The 18,622-nt window shown below is 44.5% G+C and overlaps 1 protein-coding gene across 5 annotated transcripts in view; it reads left to right on the plus strand.

Annotated features, from left to right (window-relative positions):
- Nucleotides 1-18,622, plus strand: part of COPG2 (COPI coat complex subunit gamma 2) — a 26,414-nt gene continuing 7,792 nt past the window's right edge. For all 5 annotated transcript variants that reach the window (XR_014227931.1, XR_014227932.1, XR_014227933.1 and 2 more), the window contains exons 1-17: nucleotides 1-100; nucleotides 1,836-1,888; nucleotides 2,631-2,711; nucleotides 3,460-3,531; nucleotides 4,694-4,773; nucleotides 5,624-5,699; nucleotides 7,228-7,320; nucleotides 8,474-8,560; nucleotides 9,625-9,782; nucleotides 10,481-10,614; nucleotides 11,345-11,412; nucleotides 12,030-12,218; nucleotides 13,107-13,202; nucleotides 13,582-13,825; nucleotides 15,100-15,175; nucleotides 17,078-17,181; nucleotides 18,082-18,207. Coding sequence is in view for 2 of the 5 variants with exons in the window: in XM_082309611.1 (XP_082165737.1) it covers nucleotides 64-100; nucleotides 1,836-1,888; nucleotides 2,631-2,711; nucleotides 3,460-3,531; nucleotides 4,694-4,773; nucleotides 5,624-5,699; nucleotides 7,228-7,320; nucleotides 8,474-8,560; nucleotides 9,625-9,782; nucleotides 10,481-10,614; nucleotides 11,345-11,412; nucleotides 12,030-12,218; nucleotides 13,107-13,202; nucleotides 13,582-13,825; nucleotides 15,100-15,175; nucleotides 17,078-17,181; nucleotides 18,082-18,207 (1,774 nt within the window). In the remaining 3 variants the exon portion in view is untranslated. The remainder of the gene's footprint in view (nucleotides 101-1,835; nucleotides 1,889-2,630; nucleotides 2,712-3,459; nucleotides 3,532-4,693; nucleotides 4,774-5,623; nucleotides 5,700-7,227; nucleotides 7,321-8,473; nucleotides 8,561-9,624; nucleotides 9,783-10,480; nucleotides 10,615-11,344; nucleotides 11,413-12,029; nucleotides 12,219-13,106; nucleotides 13,203-13,581; nucleotides 13,826-15,099; nucleotides 15,176-17,077; nucleotides 17,182-18,081; nucleotides 18,208-18,622) is intronic.

The raw sequence follows: 18,622 nt of genomic DNA on the forward strand, positions 1-18,622 counted from the left end.
GGCCTTCCGGCGGGAGGTCCCGCGGCGGTGCAGTTCGACGGGAGGGGGGCGACCGGCGGCGACATGATTAAGAAGTTTGACAAGAAGGACGAGGAGTCCGGTACGGGGCTTGGCGACGGCGGGGAGGGAGCTGGGGGCGGCCTCAGGGGCGGGCATGGCGGCACGGCCCTGAGGGGAGAAGGCGTTAGGCGCCCAGCGCGCGCCGCGGCCTGTAACGGCCGCTGAGGTGAGGGAGGGAGTAACGGCCGCTGAGATGAGGGGGGGTAACGGCCGCTGATGAAGGAGGTCCCATTTGCTTTCCAGTGTCCCGGCCTCCCTCGGAGCCTCCCCCCGGCCCTTCAGGATGGTCCGCTGGCTGCAGGGCCCGCCCCGGGCCCCTGGGGCCGCGCTCGGAGGGAACCGGTTCCCTGCAACCCCGCGGGCTGCAGCTGGTGGGCTCTTCCCGCCCTTGCCGGGGCTTGGAGGAGCGGTGTTTGCAGGGCTTCATGGGGGTCCGCACCTCAGCCTGGTAGCGGGGCAGCAGCCGTCCTCATACGCAGGCCTTGTGCTTTGGACTGTGTCAGGAACGGCTTTTTCAGGTACCTGGCCTGCGGCAAAAAACACCCATCACGTTAAGTGTAGATGTGGTGAATGAAGCCATCACCTGCATGTTTGCGCTCCACAAAATCGTCTGAAAGTTAAGTTCAGATTGGCTGTAGTAACCAATGCTGTCTTGAATTTTCTGTTGCTGCTGCTCAGAGGTCTTCTGAGCCGCAAGATGTGCCCAGCTGCGCCGAGTTTCGTTTCATTCTCAGTTTCCTTCTGCTTGAAATGTGAGAACTGAAGAATAAATTAACTGAAAATGAAAAATTATTGCAGGAGGAAAAGGGTCAGAAGCAGCAGTGAGGGATTACATGGTGGCTCTGAGACGTGGTTTCACTGTGGATGTGGATTAGAATCATAGAATCGTTTATGTTGGAAAAGACCTTTTAAGATCATCAGGTCCAACCGTTAACCCAGCACTGCCAAGCCCACCACTAAACCATGTCCCCAAGCACCACATCTCCCCGGCTTTTCAATCCCTCCAGGGATGGGGACTCAGCCCCTGCCCTGGGCAGCCTGGGCCAGGGCCTGACAGCCCTTTGGGGGAAGAAGTTTTTCCCAATACCCAACCCAAACCTGCCCTGGTGCAGCTTGAGGCCGTTCCCTCTCGTCCCATCGCTTGTTCCTGGGGAGAAGAGACCGACCCCCACCTTGCTACAACCTCCTTTCAGGCAGTCTCCTCTGTGTGCTGCTGACAGAGAAGTGTCATCTTCAAGAAATTAATTACTCTCAACGGCTGGATCCGGGCTGTTAAAAGGCTGAGAAGTTACACTATGGAGGTAGTCTAGCGTTAACGGCTTTGTGATGTGCAGCAGCCAGAGTGTTTTTGGAGTTTGCTGAGTAGCCCATTTTAGTGGTGCACTGATCGATAGACTTCTATTTCAGATGCTGATCAGCAGCTCTGTCCTGATGCCTTCGGTGCTTTCTGTGCCTGAAGGAATAAAAATAGGGGGACTAGGAAGAAAAAGAGTAAATAGTTTTATGTAAAGGGAGTATTAAGGGAAATTTACTAGTAAACACCTTTCTTCTTCCTCACCTTCCAGCTATGTTGAAAGTACCCCCCTTTTTTTTTCTGTAATTCTGAATATACAACTTAAGAAAGTGGATTCAAAGCTGTTGATGGAGAACATCAGTTATTTCAAGAGGAATGTCACTGTGAGACTGAGGTGTTTTGGTAAAGTTTAGGGGCTGTTCCTGCACGTTCAGTTCTGTTGTTTTTTTGTGAAGACTGAGAGGTCTCTTCTGTTCCTCAGGTAGTGGCTCTAATCCTTTCCAGCATTTGGAGAAGAGTGCTGTGCTTCAAGAGGTATGAGTAATCATAGTATAATACTGTTTAACTCATTTTTTTTTCTCTTTGGGAAGTGTTAGCAGCTTAAGAAAGTTTTACAGCGCAACTGTCGGGAGATGTGAATGGCTAAGTTCATGTAGTTAATTTAAAATCACAGGGTATGTAAATTTAGTGCACATGAAGTTACTCTGTGAGGGGTTTATGTGTGTTAATTAGATTACATGTGGCTTCTGCCTTCCATGTGGACATAACAGGATCTCAGGGTGCTCTTTCTGAAGAGGTGATCTGCCCATTTTTGTACGCTCGTTCAACGTGCTGTGTAACAGATTTTCCTGTTTCTCTTTGTGTACTCCAAGAATGATTGCAAGTGGTGAGGTGAACGTATGGTTAAATAATGGGGAACTTTGGTGGGTGCAAAAAGCTCTGAGTAGGAACTTAATAATTTCAATTTTGTGTTCCTACAGACTAGCGTTTGGGCTACAGATGCTATGGAAAGAATTAAGTTCTCATGCTTTTATTTTCAAGTATTTTTGCTGGTTCCAGATGGTAAACCGAGTCGTTGTCCTTTGTTCAGAGTGCTGCCCATCCAGAAAACTAAACATCGTGACCTGAATGACAGGAATATGCTTGTTGGGACATATTTTTAGAATGAAAAAAGTTATAAGCTCCTTGGTTGAAAACAAATTGCTTTACTTTTTATGGTGAAAGAGAAATTATTGTTGGGTTACACTGTAATACAGTATTTATGCTGTGTTTGTAGGCACGTATCTTTAATGAGACGCCTATAAATCCACGAAGATGCCTGCACATCCTTACCAAGATCCTTTACTTGCTGAACCAGGTAACTGTTATTATTTCTTCCCCACCAGAGTGAATCTTCTGAGGCTAATCTCTGATATAACTTGCAGCGTGAAAGTTTTATACCTCTTCCTGTCAGATTTGGGGGGTAGCTTTTACCGAGATCAAAAATTGAGTGTTTATGCCATAGTATTATGTTCTCCCTTCCAATTTTGCCACTCAGGTGAGTGAGGTGTGTGTCACTGAAGCTTTTAAGACTTTTTTCTGTGTGCCTTTTTGTTTAGGTGTCTTTTTGTTTGGGGAGAAATTGGAAGCATGGTAAGGAAGGAGGTTTTCTTTAGGTATCCACATAGATCAGGTTTCCTGCATGTCAGGCAGTATTTAAGATAGAGTTACGATCAGTTAGGGGGACCTATGCTGTTCAGTCTTAATTGGCACAAGTCATCTTTAAGTAAATCCCTTTCAAGCAAGGGAGTCCTGCTTAACAAGCATGACACGAAACCAACTGCTGACACGCTAATGTCAAAAGAGGGAACACAGGCTTCTTGTCAAACTGTTCCATCGCTGTACCACTGCGGATGGCATTTATATTGAAACCAAGTAGATAATAGCGGTAAACTTGGTGTGTACTCCCCAGGGAACACAAGGTGAGGGAGGGACTGTTTCTAACACGAGAAAAAGCCTTAAAAAGAAGATTCTTGTTGTGTGGGTAGGTATTATAAGTGGGGGCTGAAAGATGGAGGCAGCTGAATAATGACTTTTTTCTCTTGCTTCTTGTGTGCTATTTTCAGGGTGAACACTTTGGAACCACTGAAGCCACAGAAGCTTTTTTTGCAATGACCAGATTATTTCAATCTAATGATGTAAGTACCTAGCGTTTACCACTTGCCGTCTCCCTGCTTTTGTCTGGATTTGCAGTAATTACAAAGCAGTTGGATATTGGGATGTGGGAGGAGAGTGAGGCAAGTACTTCAGAGAACAAGCTCTGCACACAAAGTGCTTGCTGAAGGCAAATCATGGTTTGGAAACAAATGATAGAATAATAACATACGGTTACTTCTGCAGGTTGTTTTTGATGGTGGGGTTTTTTCTGAGTTGAATTACAGTTGTAAAGAATGTGAATAAGGTCAGAAAGCCTTAATATACAAATCAGTATAATTTTATGACTGTTTCTTACACTTGCAAATAATCCCCGTGTGCTTAACTCAAAATAGAATTTAAAAGTTGCCTGTAGATCAAATCCTGCTATTCCCTGGAACAACTTACTCCATTCATGAATCAGCATGGAGTCAAGGGATGAGAACATCCTAAAAATGCTGGATTAAACTTTGGACTTTGCCCAATGTAAAGTCCTTCTCTGATCTCTTTTGCAGAGAGTGTAGGAATTCAGAGGAGTATGCTTCATGTGATGGGTCTCATTAATTTTTGTTAAAATTGAACTGGCACTTCAGGTTTTCAGAGATTTGGCTGAGGAAGGTTGCACGTGTAACTGCTTAAAGATGGAATGAAAATTTTGGAAGTACAGAGTGTTTGAGACCTTTCTCATATCCACATTTTAGAAAGCGGGTTTTTTTTAAAATGTAAATATGTCATTTGCTTTCAAAGAATTAAAGTGTCAGTGCTCTTTGCATATTTCTATTTTTCTTTTACAATAACAAATAGATCAGAGGAAGTTGGTTTTAAAGCTTTTAACTGATAGTTGCGAGACGTCTGCATACAGATGTGATGTATCATTTCATAATTAACATGGATTATTTTTTTTTTTTTAGTGTTATCATTTTACAAGATGATATATATCTTATTCTCCTCCTGGTTTGTTTGATAACAGGGAGTAAGGCTGTTACCCAGTGATCATACATGCTTTTACTTGTGTGCTTATGACTTTGTATAGGTGTGGGGAAGAGAGTGTTCTGTTTAAAAGTTTATTTAACTTTTTAAGTTTATTTAGCTTTTAAAACTTCTAGGAAGTGGTTTTTTTCCTAATTGCCCTTGAGTTTAATGGTTTTCTGCAATACGCTTTCACAGCAAACCCTTAGAAGAATGTGTTACCTCACTATCAAAGAGATGGCCAATATTTCTGAGGATGTCATCATTGTCACAAGCAGGTAGTAGAACCTCCAGAAAACACAGTATCAGAGCTCTGAAACAAGTAGCTGCATCTTAATGTGTTTGTTTTAGCTGCTACGGTTTTCTGTAATTATGCTTTGTAAAGGATGCAGCAAGGGAAAACAAATGGTTGCACAATACAGAGTATGTGTCACCATATGAAATGTTAATTTCTTCCTACAGTGTTATTAGGCTTTTCTAAAAAAGCAAGAGGCTTGCCTACAGTTTATCAATCGGTTGCTACTTTGTTTTCTTGGTGGTTTGTTTTGTTTTTTTTTTTTTTTTTAAATTATTAGTGCTTGATGGTTTTGTGAAAACTTAAGCTGTGACTTCTGTTTCACTTTGCTGTCAGAGCAGTTAGGGAAAAGCAGAGCAGCGCTCAGTTCAGTCCGCCAACCGAACTATCAATTTTTTTGACTACAGAATAGACATTACAGTTGTTGCGAGAGCAAAAATTGGATCTGTGACATATGCTAAGCGATTGTTTTATTTTATATTTTTCAAAGCTGTTCAGCAAACTAAACTTCGCTATTATCTAAACCAAAATTTTATGTGGTAGAAAGAGCAACAACGCTAAGAAGGAGAACGGCTGAGCTAAATAAACCAGGCCTGTGGCAAAGCAATATTATGGACTATGCGTTTTGTAATGTTCTGTATTTCCACAGAATCTGATGTTAATAATGTTGAAATAGCTAATTATTGCAAAGTTGTTTCTAGCCAATACTAGAGCTTAGCAGTTTTGTGGTAACAGCTGGAAGAACAGCTAAATGAGATGAGGTGAATGTCACAAAAGGACCAAGACATGGAGATATTAAAGAAGTGTTAACAGGGTGTCTTCGATTATTTTAGTTTGACCAAAGACATGACAGGGAAGGAGGATGTATACCGAGGCCCGGCCATCAGAGCACTCTGCAGGATCACTGATGTAAGTACAAATTGCATCACTGTTGTGGGAGGGATGATGTCATGACTCCTGATTTAGGATCCTGCTGACTATGCCAGTTTGTTGCGAATGGGTGATTTAGAACACTTAAGGAATCACCAACAACGGTATCGGCAAAAATGGTTTTAATACGATGTTGTAAAAGTGTGACTTAAGAAAGTTCAATGGCCAGGTTCACTCTATTAATTACTGCGTGGAAGAATCATGCAAAGGAAAATTGAGTTACACTTGAGTTAGAATGATTCACAGAGAGACCGGAGATGCAAAGAGTAAGGGAGACCCTCCCGTTGAGTCATGAGGTTCAGAGTAGACCCCCTTGCTTTCTAAACTCCTGATGGAGCTTAGGTGCAGCTAGGTCCAGTCTTAGTCTCAGACTTGGATGACGGTTTATGTCTAAAGGAAGAAATACAAAGAGTAAGGAAGGCCTTCCTGTTGAGTCACGAGGTTCAGAGTAGACCCCCTTGCTTTTTAAACTGCTGATGGAGCTCAGATGCAGCTAGGTCTAATCTTAGTCTCAGATTTGGTCAATGGTTTATGTCTAAGGGCTTGTACGTGCAAAATTTACATAATGTTTCATTAGCATCAATTCAGCATGCAATCAAAGTTACCGAGACAAAAATCAAAGTTACCATGCTACAAGGTTATGCGCGATATCGGTTGCTTACCAAAGATCTGTCGTTGGTAAAAGGTCTCTCTGCCTCGAGGAGCAACCGTGAGAGGTGTCCCAGCTCAAGGCGGGATCACCGCCATGCAGCCACGCTGCCGAGCAGGGAGAGCTCCAAGAAGGCTCGCTTCGGCTGTCGTATTTATAGGATAAAGTGGTTGGCTTGTAGTCAAATTATATGTGATAGAAAAGGTGTGCAGGAGACTGCTTGTAGCCACAACTTTCTTTGTTCCTTGATAAATGAGTCTTGGAAAAGCCACCCGCTATTCATGTGTCAATCGCGTGGTCAGTGTTCCAAGCTCATATGCATCGATGGTCGCGGTGTCGCTCTGCTCCTTTGCGGGTTTTCGGAGCACAGACTGAAACTAGAGGAGTTCACGGCCCGGCTACAGCTCACGCCTTTACCTTCTCCAGAGCCTGCACCAAACCACCACCCGTCTGGTCAAGGGCTCGAGTGCATTCGTCACAGATGATGAGTGTATTTAAAACAGAAAAAGTCCTCTCTCGCAGGGTGTATTCTTATAGTAGTAATGGAACGGCTCTGAAGCCCTCTGCAGACACGAGGAACTCTGTGGAGCTGTAGCACTGTAAACATGGAGTTAGAAGGCAGGAGCTTTGGAGCTATAGTTTCTGATCTGAGATTGCTTTGCTGTAGACTTTGATTGTGTCACTGAACCTTCAGGACTGGGCAGCCGATACTCATGTCTCCCTCGCAGAAGTATGCGTTTTCAGAATTCAAGATTTTTTCTGAGGGTCTTTTGAATATGCCGCGCTTATATTTTTGCCTTATACTGCTTTTATGCTCTGCCTCCAAAGTATCAACGCTTTTCTTTTTTCCTTTCGTAGGGTACGATGTTACAAGCCATCGAGAGATACATGAAGCAAGCCATTGTGGACAAAGTCCCCAGTGTGTCTAGTTCCGCACTAGTGTCTTCCTTAGTAAGTAAAGCAGTAGATTATTGTAAATCCATGCATTGAGTTGTGGCTGGGAAGGCTAGTCTGCTGCGTGTGTAGCTCTGCCTGGCCTTTGTTTTGTTCTTTCTTCATCTTCTTTTCCTTTGCTATGACTCTTCTTCATCTCCTCACTGGAAAATAAACAAAAGATAGCAGCAATGGAGTTCCCTTTGTCTCAAGCAGACTCTGTCTTCTCAAACTCCTTCCTTAATGTTCTATCCCTTTAGAGTACATCAGTTGTAATAACTTGAGGTGCAAAGTGCCCAGTCATCTCTCTATGCATTTAGTGTAGAACATTAATTTCTCTGGGGAGGGGCTTTGTCTGTTTTGAAAAGTCAAGCACACTGACTGTGAAAGTGCTTATCAGTTTGGTGAGAATAAGTAGAAGCAACCTGTTCTGTGCCGTGAAGAACTAGCACTGATTCCTGTGAAAGAGCATATGAGTTCTGTAACAGAAACTAAAAGCAGTCTGCTTTGTGTTCTGCAAAAAACAAATCCATGAAATTGCTGCCCTGATAAGACTGCAAATCAAGATTATTTTTGCTAGTATGTAGTAGGAGGGCTAGATGTAGAAGCTCGCTCTGTTTTGCTCTCCCTTGTTTAGGAGGAAAGGCTGGAAAAGATCTTGTTAGGTTTAATATTTTTATTAAAGAGGAGAATACAAGTGAAAGCATGTCTGAGACTGAGATGTAAGAAAAACAGTGGTTTATAGATGCATAGGCTAAAGAGACCGGCTGCTTTGGTAAATCAAGAAGGCAGAGCAGGAGGTGAGAGGTTCAGCTGATGAGGTGGAGTAGAGCCCGTGTTAGGACCCTGAGGGTGCAAACAAAGCTGTATTAATCCTGACAACTGAAGTCTTCCTGCTGGACTAACTGTAGGCAGGCAAATTGTCCTGGTGTTGTCTTCTGTCCTGTTTGAACACAAAAAAACCCTCTCCGAGTTACTTTTCTCTTTATTGAAACAAGTGCATCCATACAAACGATGTTTTTGGGAGTTACTCTTTGTTACCCGTAGTACGCAACAAAGCCCTAGATTGTCTCCAAGTCTTTAAACTTAAAAACTGAAAACAAGGCTCACGGTACTTCACTGTGCTTCTAGTGTTAGTTTGTCTGCAGTCTCAATTTGTGGCTTCTTCCAGCACATGATGAAGATCAGTTATGACGTAGTCAAACGGTGGATCAACGAAGCTCAAGAAGCAGCGTCTAGTGACAACGTCATGGTGCAGGTATGTTTGAGGGTGGTTGCCCCGGGAAGCTCTAAACGCACTACAGGGTTTTAATGGTATTCTGTCAGTTCTTAAGATAACCTTAGAAAAAGTAACTGGTTTTTCTTTTTCCCCTCATTCTTTTAAAAGCAGGAACTGTGAATTGAGGGAAATGACTCGACTGTTTCAAAAAATCACGAGTTTCTCCTTGATCCCAGTGCGAGATTCTTAATTAAGAGTTGGTTCTTTAGTGCAGTCCTCCGCCCTTTCCCTGCTAACCTTCTGATAGCTGGGGTGCCACTGACTGTTTCACAGTAGTTGTTGCAGAAGGGCCTTGAATCCGGTTTTTCAAAAAGCTCAGGAAAGTATCTCGCTCCTTCCCAGAACACCAGTCTTGGCCTTCAGAAAATTTACCAGTTGCTACAGGACCACAGAGATTGGCCTGAGTATCAGTAAGCTATCCATATTAGCCAAATCTTTGCACAAATATTCCAGACAGCTGTGGAAATGAAAGTACTGTGTATATTCAGTCAGTGTTACAGACTAATGATCAGAAACAAATCTCTCAAAACAGCTTTGTTCTTGCCCCGGTAGCAGCTTTATTAAGCCTTACTGTGAATCAGTCTTATGGCAAAAAAATCTAAAACAACTTGGCAAGCAGCTAGAAATGTTCCTTTGTACTTTCACCATAAATGCCTCAAGGATTTTTGAAAGGTCAGGTGGTTTTTAAAGGCCTTGGGATATCCTGGATGTTGAGCGTACTAGAAATGCAAGTTATTGCGCAGTACAATTTAGTAAGCTGAAGCCTTTGAAGTTCTGACATTTAATGGGGAGAAAAGGGAGGAAACTAACTTCATGGCTCTTTTGATCTTCAGAAATACGTTGAGGCTGTCTTATGGTGGACAGGAAGGGGAAGGAAATACTGCAGATCTTTGTAATTTGTCAGGAAACTGGGATCGTTTGAGGTTAGAAGGTATTTCTGCGAGGAAATGGCAGTTATTAGCCCTCTTCTATGTCTTACAGTCTGGCTTTTCCAACTGCAGCGTGTATTCAATACCTGCACATCTCTCTTTCTGATTTCCTAGTACCATGCTTTGGGGCTGCTCTACCACCTCAGAAAAAATGATCGCCTTGCGGTTTCCAAGATGTTGAATAAGTTCACTAAATCTGGCCTGAAATCCCAGTTTGCGTACTGCATGCTGATCCGAATTGCAAGCAAACTCTTGAAGGAATCTGAAGAGGGGTGAGTAAGAGGCAGCATGAGAATTACAAAACTGATTGTTTGAGGTAAACAGTAGCTAGGAAATTTGCATTTTTTTTTAAAGTTTGTGGAAATCGACACACAGATGGAGAGAACTGTAGTGTTAAAAATGAAATGCGGGTAGAAGCAGAATGCTAGACTGAACTGAGCGGTGGTATGTGTGGCAGCTGTCTGGTGGGGTTTGGATTTTTGTTTTGGCACCATACCACCAAAACTTAGCTTGAGAGTAGGATTAAAACTGCAGAATAAGGTTTTGTACTTTGTCTAGTTAGATGCATTTCAAGTGCAATAAGGATCTACCTATGTTGTGGGGATATAAATAAAAGGATCTCTCTTATTCTGATCTCGCACGAGAGGATTCCCAGTTACCTGGGAAATTCACCTCCTGATGAAATTCTTTTATCGGTGGCAATTTTTGTTAGTGGCGTGTGATACATGATTAATAATAAAGTATGTATTTCTGGAGTGCAGCATTTCTAGCTTGAAGAAGGTAATGTAAAGACGAATAGAATAACAGCGAATAGAAAGTGTAGAGCTCAAGTATCAGTTGAGCAATATGGCGGTGTAGGAAACATGAAAGCCAGTGCATTAGCTGTGCTCTCTGTCGAGTTCTCCGAAACGTGGTATTAGCGGTTTGTAGGTAATTCAGCATCGTGGTGTGAAATGTCTTCTGTTTGTAGCCATGAAAGTCCACTGTTTGACTTCATCGAGAGCTGTCTGCGGAATAAGCATGAAATGGTTATTTACGAAGCTGCTTCTGCGATCATCCATCTCCCAAACTGCACAGCCAGGGAGCTGGCACCCGCTGTTTCAGGTTGGTCGTGGAGTCCTTTGTACCCCTGGCGCAGCTGAAAGAAAGGGTAGTAAAGCACATCGGAGACGCTACAGCGTAACTGAAACACTGGACTCAAAACCTGAATTTTGCGATTGTCCCCAGCTTAGAGGGCTTTGGGAGGAGAAGCAGCTTGATCCCTTCTTCCGATTTCATCCAGAGCTTTAGAGAACGGGCAGTAGAGGTGGCACAGAGCGATGCTTGCCTTTTTCCAGCTGCAGGAAACCGGGGTGGGAGGGAAGGTAGAGGAGAACTTGATAGCACAGATGCCACAGATGACTACACAAACCACTATTGCTGATAGAAGATGAAATCAGGAGGTTATTTTTAACTTGCTTGTGAAGGTAATGATAAATTACGAATAGAGCTGCATGAACGTTTAGCAGCGTGTAGTTGAATGTGGATACATTAGACTTTCCTCCCTGGTCTCATTCTTTGAAGGAGTCTCTTCTTTGAAAGAAACCGTATCTGGTTTTCTGCTGTGGTGAATTCTGACTAAACTATTTGCACCTCTCAATATCAAAGTGCTGGCACAAGGCAGTTTTCCTTCCCTCCTCCGGTATGGTCGTGAGGGCTCTCGCCTTCTGCTCCCCAGGCATTGCTGGTGCCTAGAGTTGCATTACTGCGAGCCGGTTTTTGTTAAACAGTCTCTATTCTGTAACGTTTTGTTGTGAGTTACTTCTCTTGATTATTTTTTTTATTTTATTTTCAGTGCTGCAGCTCTTCTGTAGTTCACCCAAACCTGTCTTGAGATACGCAGCTGTACGGACCCTTAATAAAGTGAGTGCTTCCAAAACCTTCTAAACAAGCGTAAATCTCTGAGCAGCAGAGGAAGAGACTTCAGTGCCTAATGGTGTGTTACCTAAAGTAGAGCAACTGCTCTTGTGATTACTGTATTTGGAAATACTCCATGTCGGAGAATTGGCTTTTCCATGCCAAATCTCATGGTGTGACAGAAATCTTTTCTGCACTCAAGCTATGTTTGCTCATTTCTGGACCGCAGGGCTATAACAAGCTGTAGTTGGATAGCTTGTGAGCTTTCAGCTGTAAGGAAGCAGAGCTCCAGATATTTAATACTGCAAAAAGTGTGAATAGGATGTGTGTGAAGGAAATAACATTCTGATTTCAAAGCTGCGCACCGCAACAGAAGCAGTTTGTGACTGTCAAACCCATGAGCTGTAACTTAGAGTTAGAGGAGTTCGTTTGAAGCGCTGAAACAAAAGAACCTGAACTTTGATTGCACCCTGCCAGCAGTCATATGATGTAGGTTTAGTTGCAATCCTTGTGGAGCAGAGCAGTGCTTGAAAAAATTATGGGCTTTAATCCTTGCCCCATCGAAAGCTTGGAATCGCAGGATGTTATTGCTCGCATTTAATTTGGAATTGCATTCTTTACAGGTGGCCATGAAACATCCATCTGCAGTCACTGCGTGCAACCTGGACCTGGAAAACCTCATCACTGACTCCAACCGCAGCATCGCTACCCTCGCCATCACCACCCTGCTGAAGACAGGGAGTGAGAGCAGTGTAGACAGGCTCATGAAACAGATCTCTTCCTTCGTGTCAGAAATATCAGATGAGTTTAAGGTGTGGCATTGGAGGCCTCTGCTCTTTCCAGCTGCAGGTTTTTCTCCCATTCTTGTTTTTATGAAGCTTTTCCCACTTGTTAATCCTTCAGTGACTTAGTCTGGTAGAGCAAAGCCACCCTGAAATTCAGAAGGAGTAGTTCTCTGTTTTCCAATGGAAATATACCATGTCATTTCCTCCCACCACTCCAAGAAAAGATAAATGTCGTTTGGTGGATTCCTGGCTCCTGGGCAGTATCCTGCAAAACCTTGTACTGCCTTCTGGTTTCCTCTTTGGAGAGGAAGAGGGATTTTAACTGTTCTGATTGAGTCTCTATCGCTTCAGTCCGATACATAGTTAGGAAATAGTGTGAACTGTAAATTTCTACCTAATTTGTCAAGTTTAGTCACTATGACGTCAGGTAATAACTTGGTTAAGGGTGGTCGTTCACTTGCACCTGTCCCTTTTACACTGTGGAGTTGCCTGGAGGAGCATAGCATGTCTCTACAAAGTCATTGTCCACTAGTGTACAGTGGTCTTAAGTTCTTGTTTTTATGAGAAAAGGAAATAAGTATTAGACAAGTTTAAAATTGCGAAGAGTTTTAATGACAGAATGTAACTAGTTAAGTTTGAATTAAGTCGGGATCATCACTGGGCAGAGGAAGCAAGGGGGAGCCTTTGAATTAATGTAGTCCATCCTAAATTGCAGTCCCTCTGGCAGAGTCAGGTCTTGCAGCATGCTAGCACAAGGTTGTTAACGCACTTACGCTGAGAGTCCGCCACCTGATTTTTATCCTTCTTGTACATGAATTTAATCTATCAAGGTGACAACATAAGATAGTGAGAAGCCTGTATTTTTCACAGAAAAATAAATGCACGTGACTAACGTCCTTCTCTGTTGTTTTGCAGGTAGTGGTAGTACAGGCTATCAGTGCTTTGTGCCAGAAATACCCTCGGAAACACAGCGTCATGATGACCTTCCTCTCCAATATGCTCAGGGATGATGTACGTTTGAAACTTTCTTTCTGTAGTTACTGGCGGGTAGCTCTGCTATGAGGGGTCTCTTAGGTCAGTGGGTACGCAGCAATGATGGGGCCTGACCGATTACCAAGACCTTGTTTATCTCGTGTCTGAAATGTGCTTATGAATTAGAGCTGGTACCTCAAAACCTGATCTGAGGAGACGTTCAGATGATGTGCCTTTACGGGTTGGGGGGGACTGGGAAGACCCTGTTAGGTTATCCAGCACGCCTTCTCTTTTCTCTTTACGTACCAATGCCTGTTTTTCTCAATGGAAAGAAGTAATTGAAGCGTGAGGGGAACTGAGAAGCACTGTGGTCTGAGCTCTGCCTGCCGGGTCAGTGTCCTTGATTTTCCTTTCCCAGGGTGGCTTTGAGTACAAGCGAGCCATTGTGGACTGTATAATCAGCATCATTGAGGAGAATCCTGAGAGTAAGGAATCGGGCTTGGCTCACCTCTGTGAGTTCATTGAAGACTGCGAACATACTGTCCTAGCCACAAAGATCCTGCACCTGCTGGGGAAAGAGGGGCCGAGGACTCCATCCCCATCCAAGTACATCCGCTTCATATTCAACAGGGTGGTGCTGGAGAACGAGGCTGTGAGGGCCGGTAAGTTCAGCTCAAACGCTTGACGGTTTCATATCTGAGCTCTGCGGGAAATCTCGCGGCTGAAACTGGATTTGGGAGTGGGAGGCAATGGTTACTCCACAGGCGCTGTGAAGAGCTAGCTCTTACACGCATCAGCTGTGAAGGTGATTTTATCCTGTGATGTGTTTAAACTCCTCATATGATCTTAGCGTCAGCGCTTGGTCCTCCTGCTGTGCAGAACGTAAGCAATATATCGGCTTCTCGTCCCTTCTTTGAATGTCTCCCAAAAGTTGAGAGGTAATACGTGAGAAGGGGACATTGCTCCTTCCCCAAGAAGTGTAATTGTCTGCTGTAGACTTTCATCTTTTTATATGGAAATCTCCCCTCCCCAAGATAAGGATTCCTCCTTGGAAGCATGTTGTAGACTGATACTTCCTTCCCACGGAGCCTTCACAACAAACCCTTTAGAGCGTTCAGCCTTTGTTCACACTTGGGACTTGGCACTGGAAGGTTATCGGCATCGGCTTGACCTCCTGCCTGTTAGAAGAGGAAGTTCTGCTGGGAGAGAGGAAGCAAAACGAGCTCACAAGTACAGCATGGTCCAGATGGCATTTAATTTTCGGTGACAGCTCTTTTGGTCACAGTTTCCTAATTGTGACCTGGGAGCATAGGAAGACCATCCACCAGAGAGCGTACGCTGTATAGAAACTTTGTCATTGTAAAAAATATGGATTCTTTTATAACCACCAAGGCCACAAAGCTTGTACTTCCTTTCACAGCTTCCTCTTCTTTCTATATGTGGAATTTCTTCAAGCCGATGCTGAGCTGAAATTAGCTCAGTTTGGACAGGCAGCTCTAAGTGGTTGCTGAGGGGTTTCGGCTCCTTGCAGAGTTGCTGGATGCAGCCTGGCCCTGGTCACCACTGGGTGCGTGTCACCCCTGCGTGTGAAAAACAGATTTATCTGGGGGTGGGAGCTACAGCTCACGGCAGAGGGGCCAACAGCTGGAATGAGCCATGGAGCTTGAACTAACCTTATCTGTTAGAGAGTTCTCTCAGAACAGAGTTGCAGGGCTGTTAAGCTGATCTTGTTCTGTTATTCCCTGACATGAAACTATTTCCATTTGAAAATCTGGAAATGGTTTAGTCTTTCCATAACCCTAAAAGGTGTGGAAGTGAAAACCTGTGTAAATTGGAACTTTAGGACAACAGTACACACAGTGCTTTGAATCTGACTGTAAGAACATGTTTGCGTGTAGCTTGAGCACCTCTGACATCTCCCCGTTTTCTTCTCTAGCTGCTGTAAGTGCGTTAGCAAAGTTTGGTGCCCAGAATGAGAATCTTCTTCCCAGCATCTTGGTGCTTTTGCAGAGGTGAGTGGGTATGGCTGCGCTGTGCATGCGCTGAGCTTGTTGACGACGCTGGGCGGTCTGGCTCCACAGAAGCAGCAAGGTCAGACCAGTTCAGAACTTGGCACTGGGATTGTCACAGCATACCAGTAGAAGAGTCGGGAAATGGCTGTCTTCCACCCTTCCTTTCTGGCTGGAGGGAGCATAGCAGTGCTGGAAGCAAGCAAATAAAAGATCACAGAATTGTAGAATCGTTTAGGTTGGAAAAGACCCTTAAGATCATCGAGTCCAACCGTTAACCCAGCACTGCCAAGCCCACCACTAAACCATGTCCCCCAACACCACATCCACCCGGCTTTTCAATCCCCCCAGGGATGGGGACTCAGCCCCTGCCCTGGGCAGCCTGGGCCAGGCCCTGACAGCCCTTTCGGGGAAGAAGTTTTTCCCAATACCCAACCCAACCCTGCCCTGGCGCAGCTTGAGGCCGTTCCCTCTCGTCCCAGCGCTTGTTCCTGGGGAGCAGAGACCGACCCCCCTGGCTCCAGCCTCCTTTCAGGCCGTTGCAGAGAGCGATGAGGGCTCCCCTCAGCCTCCTCTTCTCCAGGCTGAGCCCCCCCAGCTCCCCCAGCCGCTCCTCCCCAGCCTTGTGCTCCAGCCCCTGCCCCAGCCTCGCTGCCCTGCTCTGGCCACGCTCCAGCCCCTCCATGGCCGCCTTGGGGTGCGGGGCCCAGCGCTGAGCACAGCATTCGAGGGGCGGCCTCACCAGTGCCCAGCGCAGGGGCACCATCACCTCCCTGCTCCTGCTGGCCACACCGTTCCTGATACAAGCCAGGATGCCATTGGCCCTCTTGGCCACCTGGGCACACTGCTGGCTCATGTTCAGGCGGCTGTTGACCACCACCCCCAGGCCCTTTCCCGCCGGGCAGCTCCCAGCCACCCTTTCCCACGCCTGCGGCGGTGCCTGGGGTTGTTGTGACCCAAGTCACAACAGGTCCCGGAAGATGTGATTAGTTATGAAAACAGCTGATAGTAATCTGGTTTGAGAATGTTCCTCAGTGGGTAATAAATCTACAGTGGTTTAGTACATTTTTTGCATCCTTTGAAGCAAGAAAGTATATTTCCATGTTACTCATAAATAACTTTTGTGTACAGTTGAGTAGTAATCTCAGGTGTTCCCATTTCACAGGTTTGTGTCTCTTGTTAAGACCATTCAGCCTCCTTAAATTTTCTGTGCCATAAATGTCACATTCTTCGTTTGTGTGGTACTATAGTGTAAACCTACGCCATGTCCGACTTCTGTGGTGAGAGGAGTGATTCAAATTACGAAGTGCTTCAGGCAGAAGGCAACCTCCGTGTAGGTGCAAGTGAATTACAACTGCAAGAAGTGACTTGAGCAACGGGGGAAGGGAGGGCAGTTGCCAGGAGGGAGAGAGAATCTTTCTTTATAAACCACCTGCTAGAATTGAAAAACTAGGTGAATACTTGAGCACACAGCCATTTTTTCAGTCTGAAATAGAAAGCAGCTTTAACGTGTTTATTTTTGTAATCTATTTCTTCTGCTTTTGTTCTATTGTGAAAGGATGCTGTAAAAAAAAAAAAAAGTGCAACCACATGGTGCCCATCAGAAGTATTAGCCATAAAATGCAGGTGTATATTTTATAATTTAGCAAGTGTGCATGGTGCTAACAATTCGCATATACATCTCCTTTACTCTTAGTTTTCCGATGTGACACTTGCATATAAACTTCAAGCTAACCATGAACGACTGTGTTGTATGAACGCTGTTTTTTGCATCGTTTGAAAATCTCTTGAGGGAGCTCAGGCTGTCGTTGCAGTATCAAGTCCAGTCTTGTCCGTGCCGTTTTTAGCTCGGCTCTCGCGATGTCCTGAGCTGGCTGACTGCTGTCCTCTTGTTCCCCAAAACAGGTGCATGATGGACAGCGATGACGAAGTTCGGGACAGAGCAACGTTCTACTTGAATGTACTGCAACAGAGACAGATAGCACTGAACGCTGCCTATATTTTTAATGGTCAGTGATAAAAAGGAAAGAAGTATGAGCTGTTATTTCACATTCTGTATTATGGGTAGGCTTTGTAGTGGTAAGAATAGTTTTCTTTAACGTAACTTGGGTCAGAATAAGTGGGAAGGACAGAACTGTGTGTTTTTTCTGGCCCTAGTGCTCTCCCGTGAAGTACTTGTGCTAACTGAGAATGGCAGATTTAGCAAAATCTGGGAAGGATTGGCTAGGAAATGGAGCAGGAGTACGGGTTGGGCTTTTTTCATCATTGCGTTTTCCTTCACTTGGGACAGTTTTCTTAACCTTTGCTCCATCTTCTCCATTACAAAATGAGGATGACACATCTCCTTGCCAAGATTGGTTATAAAAATGTTTTATGATCTGTAGCTGAAGGTTCATGCAAGCAGAGTATTTAACATATTCAAGATTATTGCAAGAGGACTTTTCTCAGGTGAACTGTTTAGACTGCAAACAGTCTGGAATGGCAACTTTCTGTGTCATCTTCGGAGCAGTTTTTTTTTATTCTATCCAGTGTCTTGAAGTACTTAGCGTGTATGTTTGTGTTTCCTGAGAAATGAAAGTGCTTTTACCAGCTTCTTATTAGCCAAAGTCCAAACGGTATCTATCTAGCTGTAAACCAGATTCCTCACAAGAGTTTTTCTCTGCAGCCTGAACCAATGGACAGGCTACAGAGAAGAGCTCTTTAAATAATCTGCCTTGTTTCTATCTCAAGAAGGAGGTAACTGAGACAAAAGTAAGTTTTTCAGGCTCTGGCATCTTGTTACTTTTGGTGCAGCGGGCAATCCAAAATTCGCACTGTTCATGTATGAACCCTATATCGTAGTGCCTATAGGCCTCTGACGGTTCCTGCTATTAAAACTGCATTTTTCTGCCTGTGCTTCTGCTTCGCAGGGTTGACCGTCTCTGTTCCTGGGATGGAGAAAGCCCTGCACCAATATACACTGGAACCTTCTGACAAACCTTTTGATATGAAAACAGTTCCGCTGGCTACTGCACCAATCTTTGAACAGAAAGCAGGTAACGCTCGGGCTTCATTTAAAGAAGCTGTAGGCAAGGCTGTAAGCATTCAGGTTGCCGTAACGATACGTGACGTCTGTAAACTGGCTGCTGTCCTGGTAGGGTCAGGCGAAGACCGGAGCTGGCTCAGCTGAATGCCCTCCAGGTTACAGCATCTCTGGCTTTGCAGAAGCCAGCCTGCCTGGTCTTCACACATAAAGGAACACAGCGCCTCTTGCGAAGGAATATGGGTTGGCAAGAATGTCGTTATTCATTCTGCTAATCTTGTTATCAGAGAGGAGTTTATATATCATCAGAATTTATTAGTTCGTAGGTGTTTGAAAAAAGTACATTCCAGAAGCATTTAGTCACTTCACTGGCTTTCCTCCATGTTCTTGCACAATTCTTGCATTTTGACTTTGTGCAACTTTTTAAG

The sequence above is a fragment of the Platalea leucorodia genome (assembly GCF_965183815.1).
Source record: "Platalea leucorodia genome assembly, chromosome: 4".
NCBI classification, from domain to species: Eukaryota; Metazoa; Chordata; class Aves; order Pelecaniformes; family Threskiornithidae; genus Platalea; species Platalea leucorodia.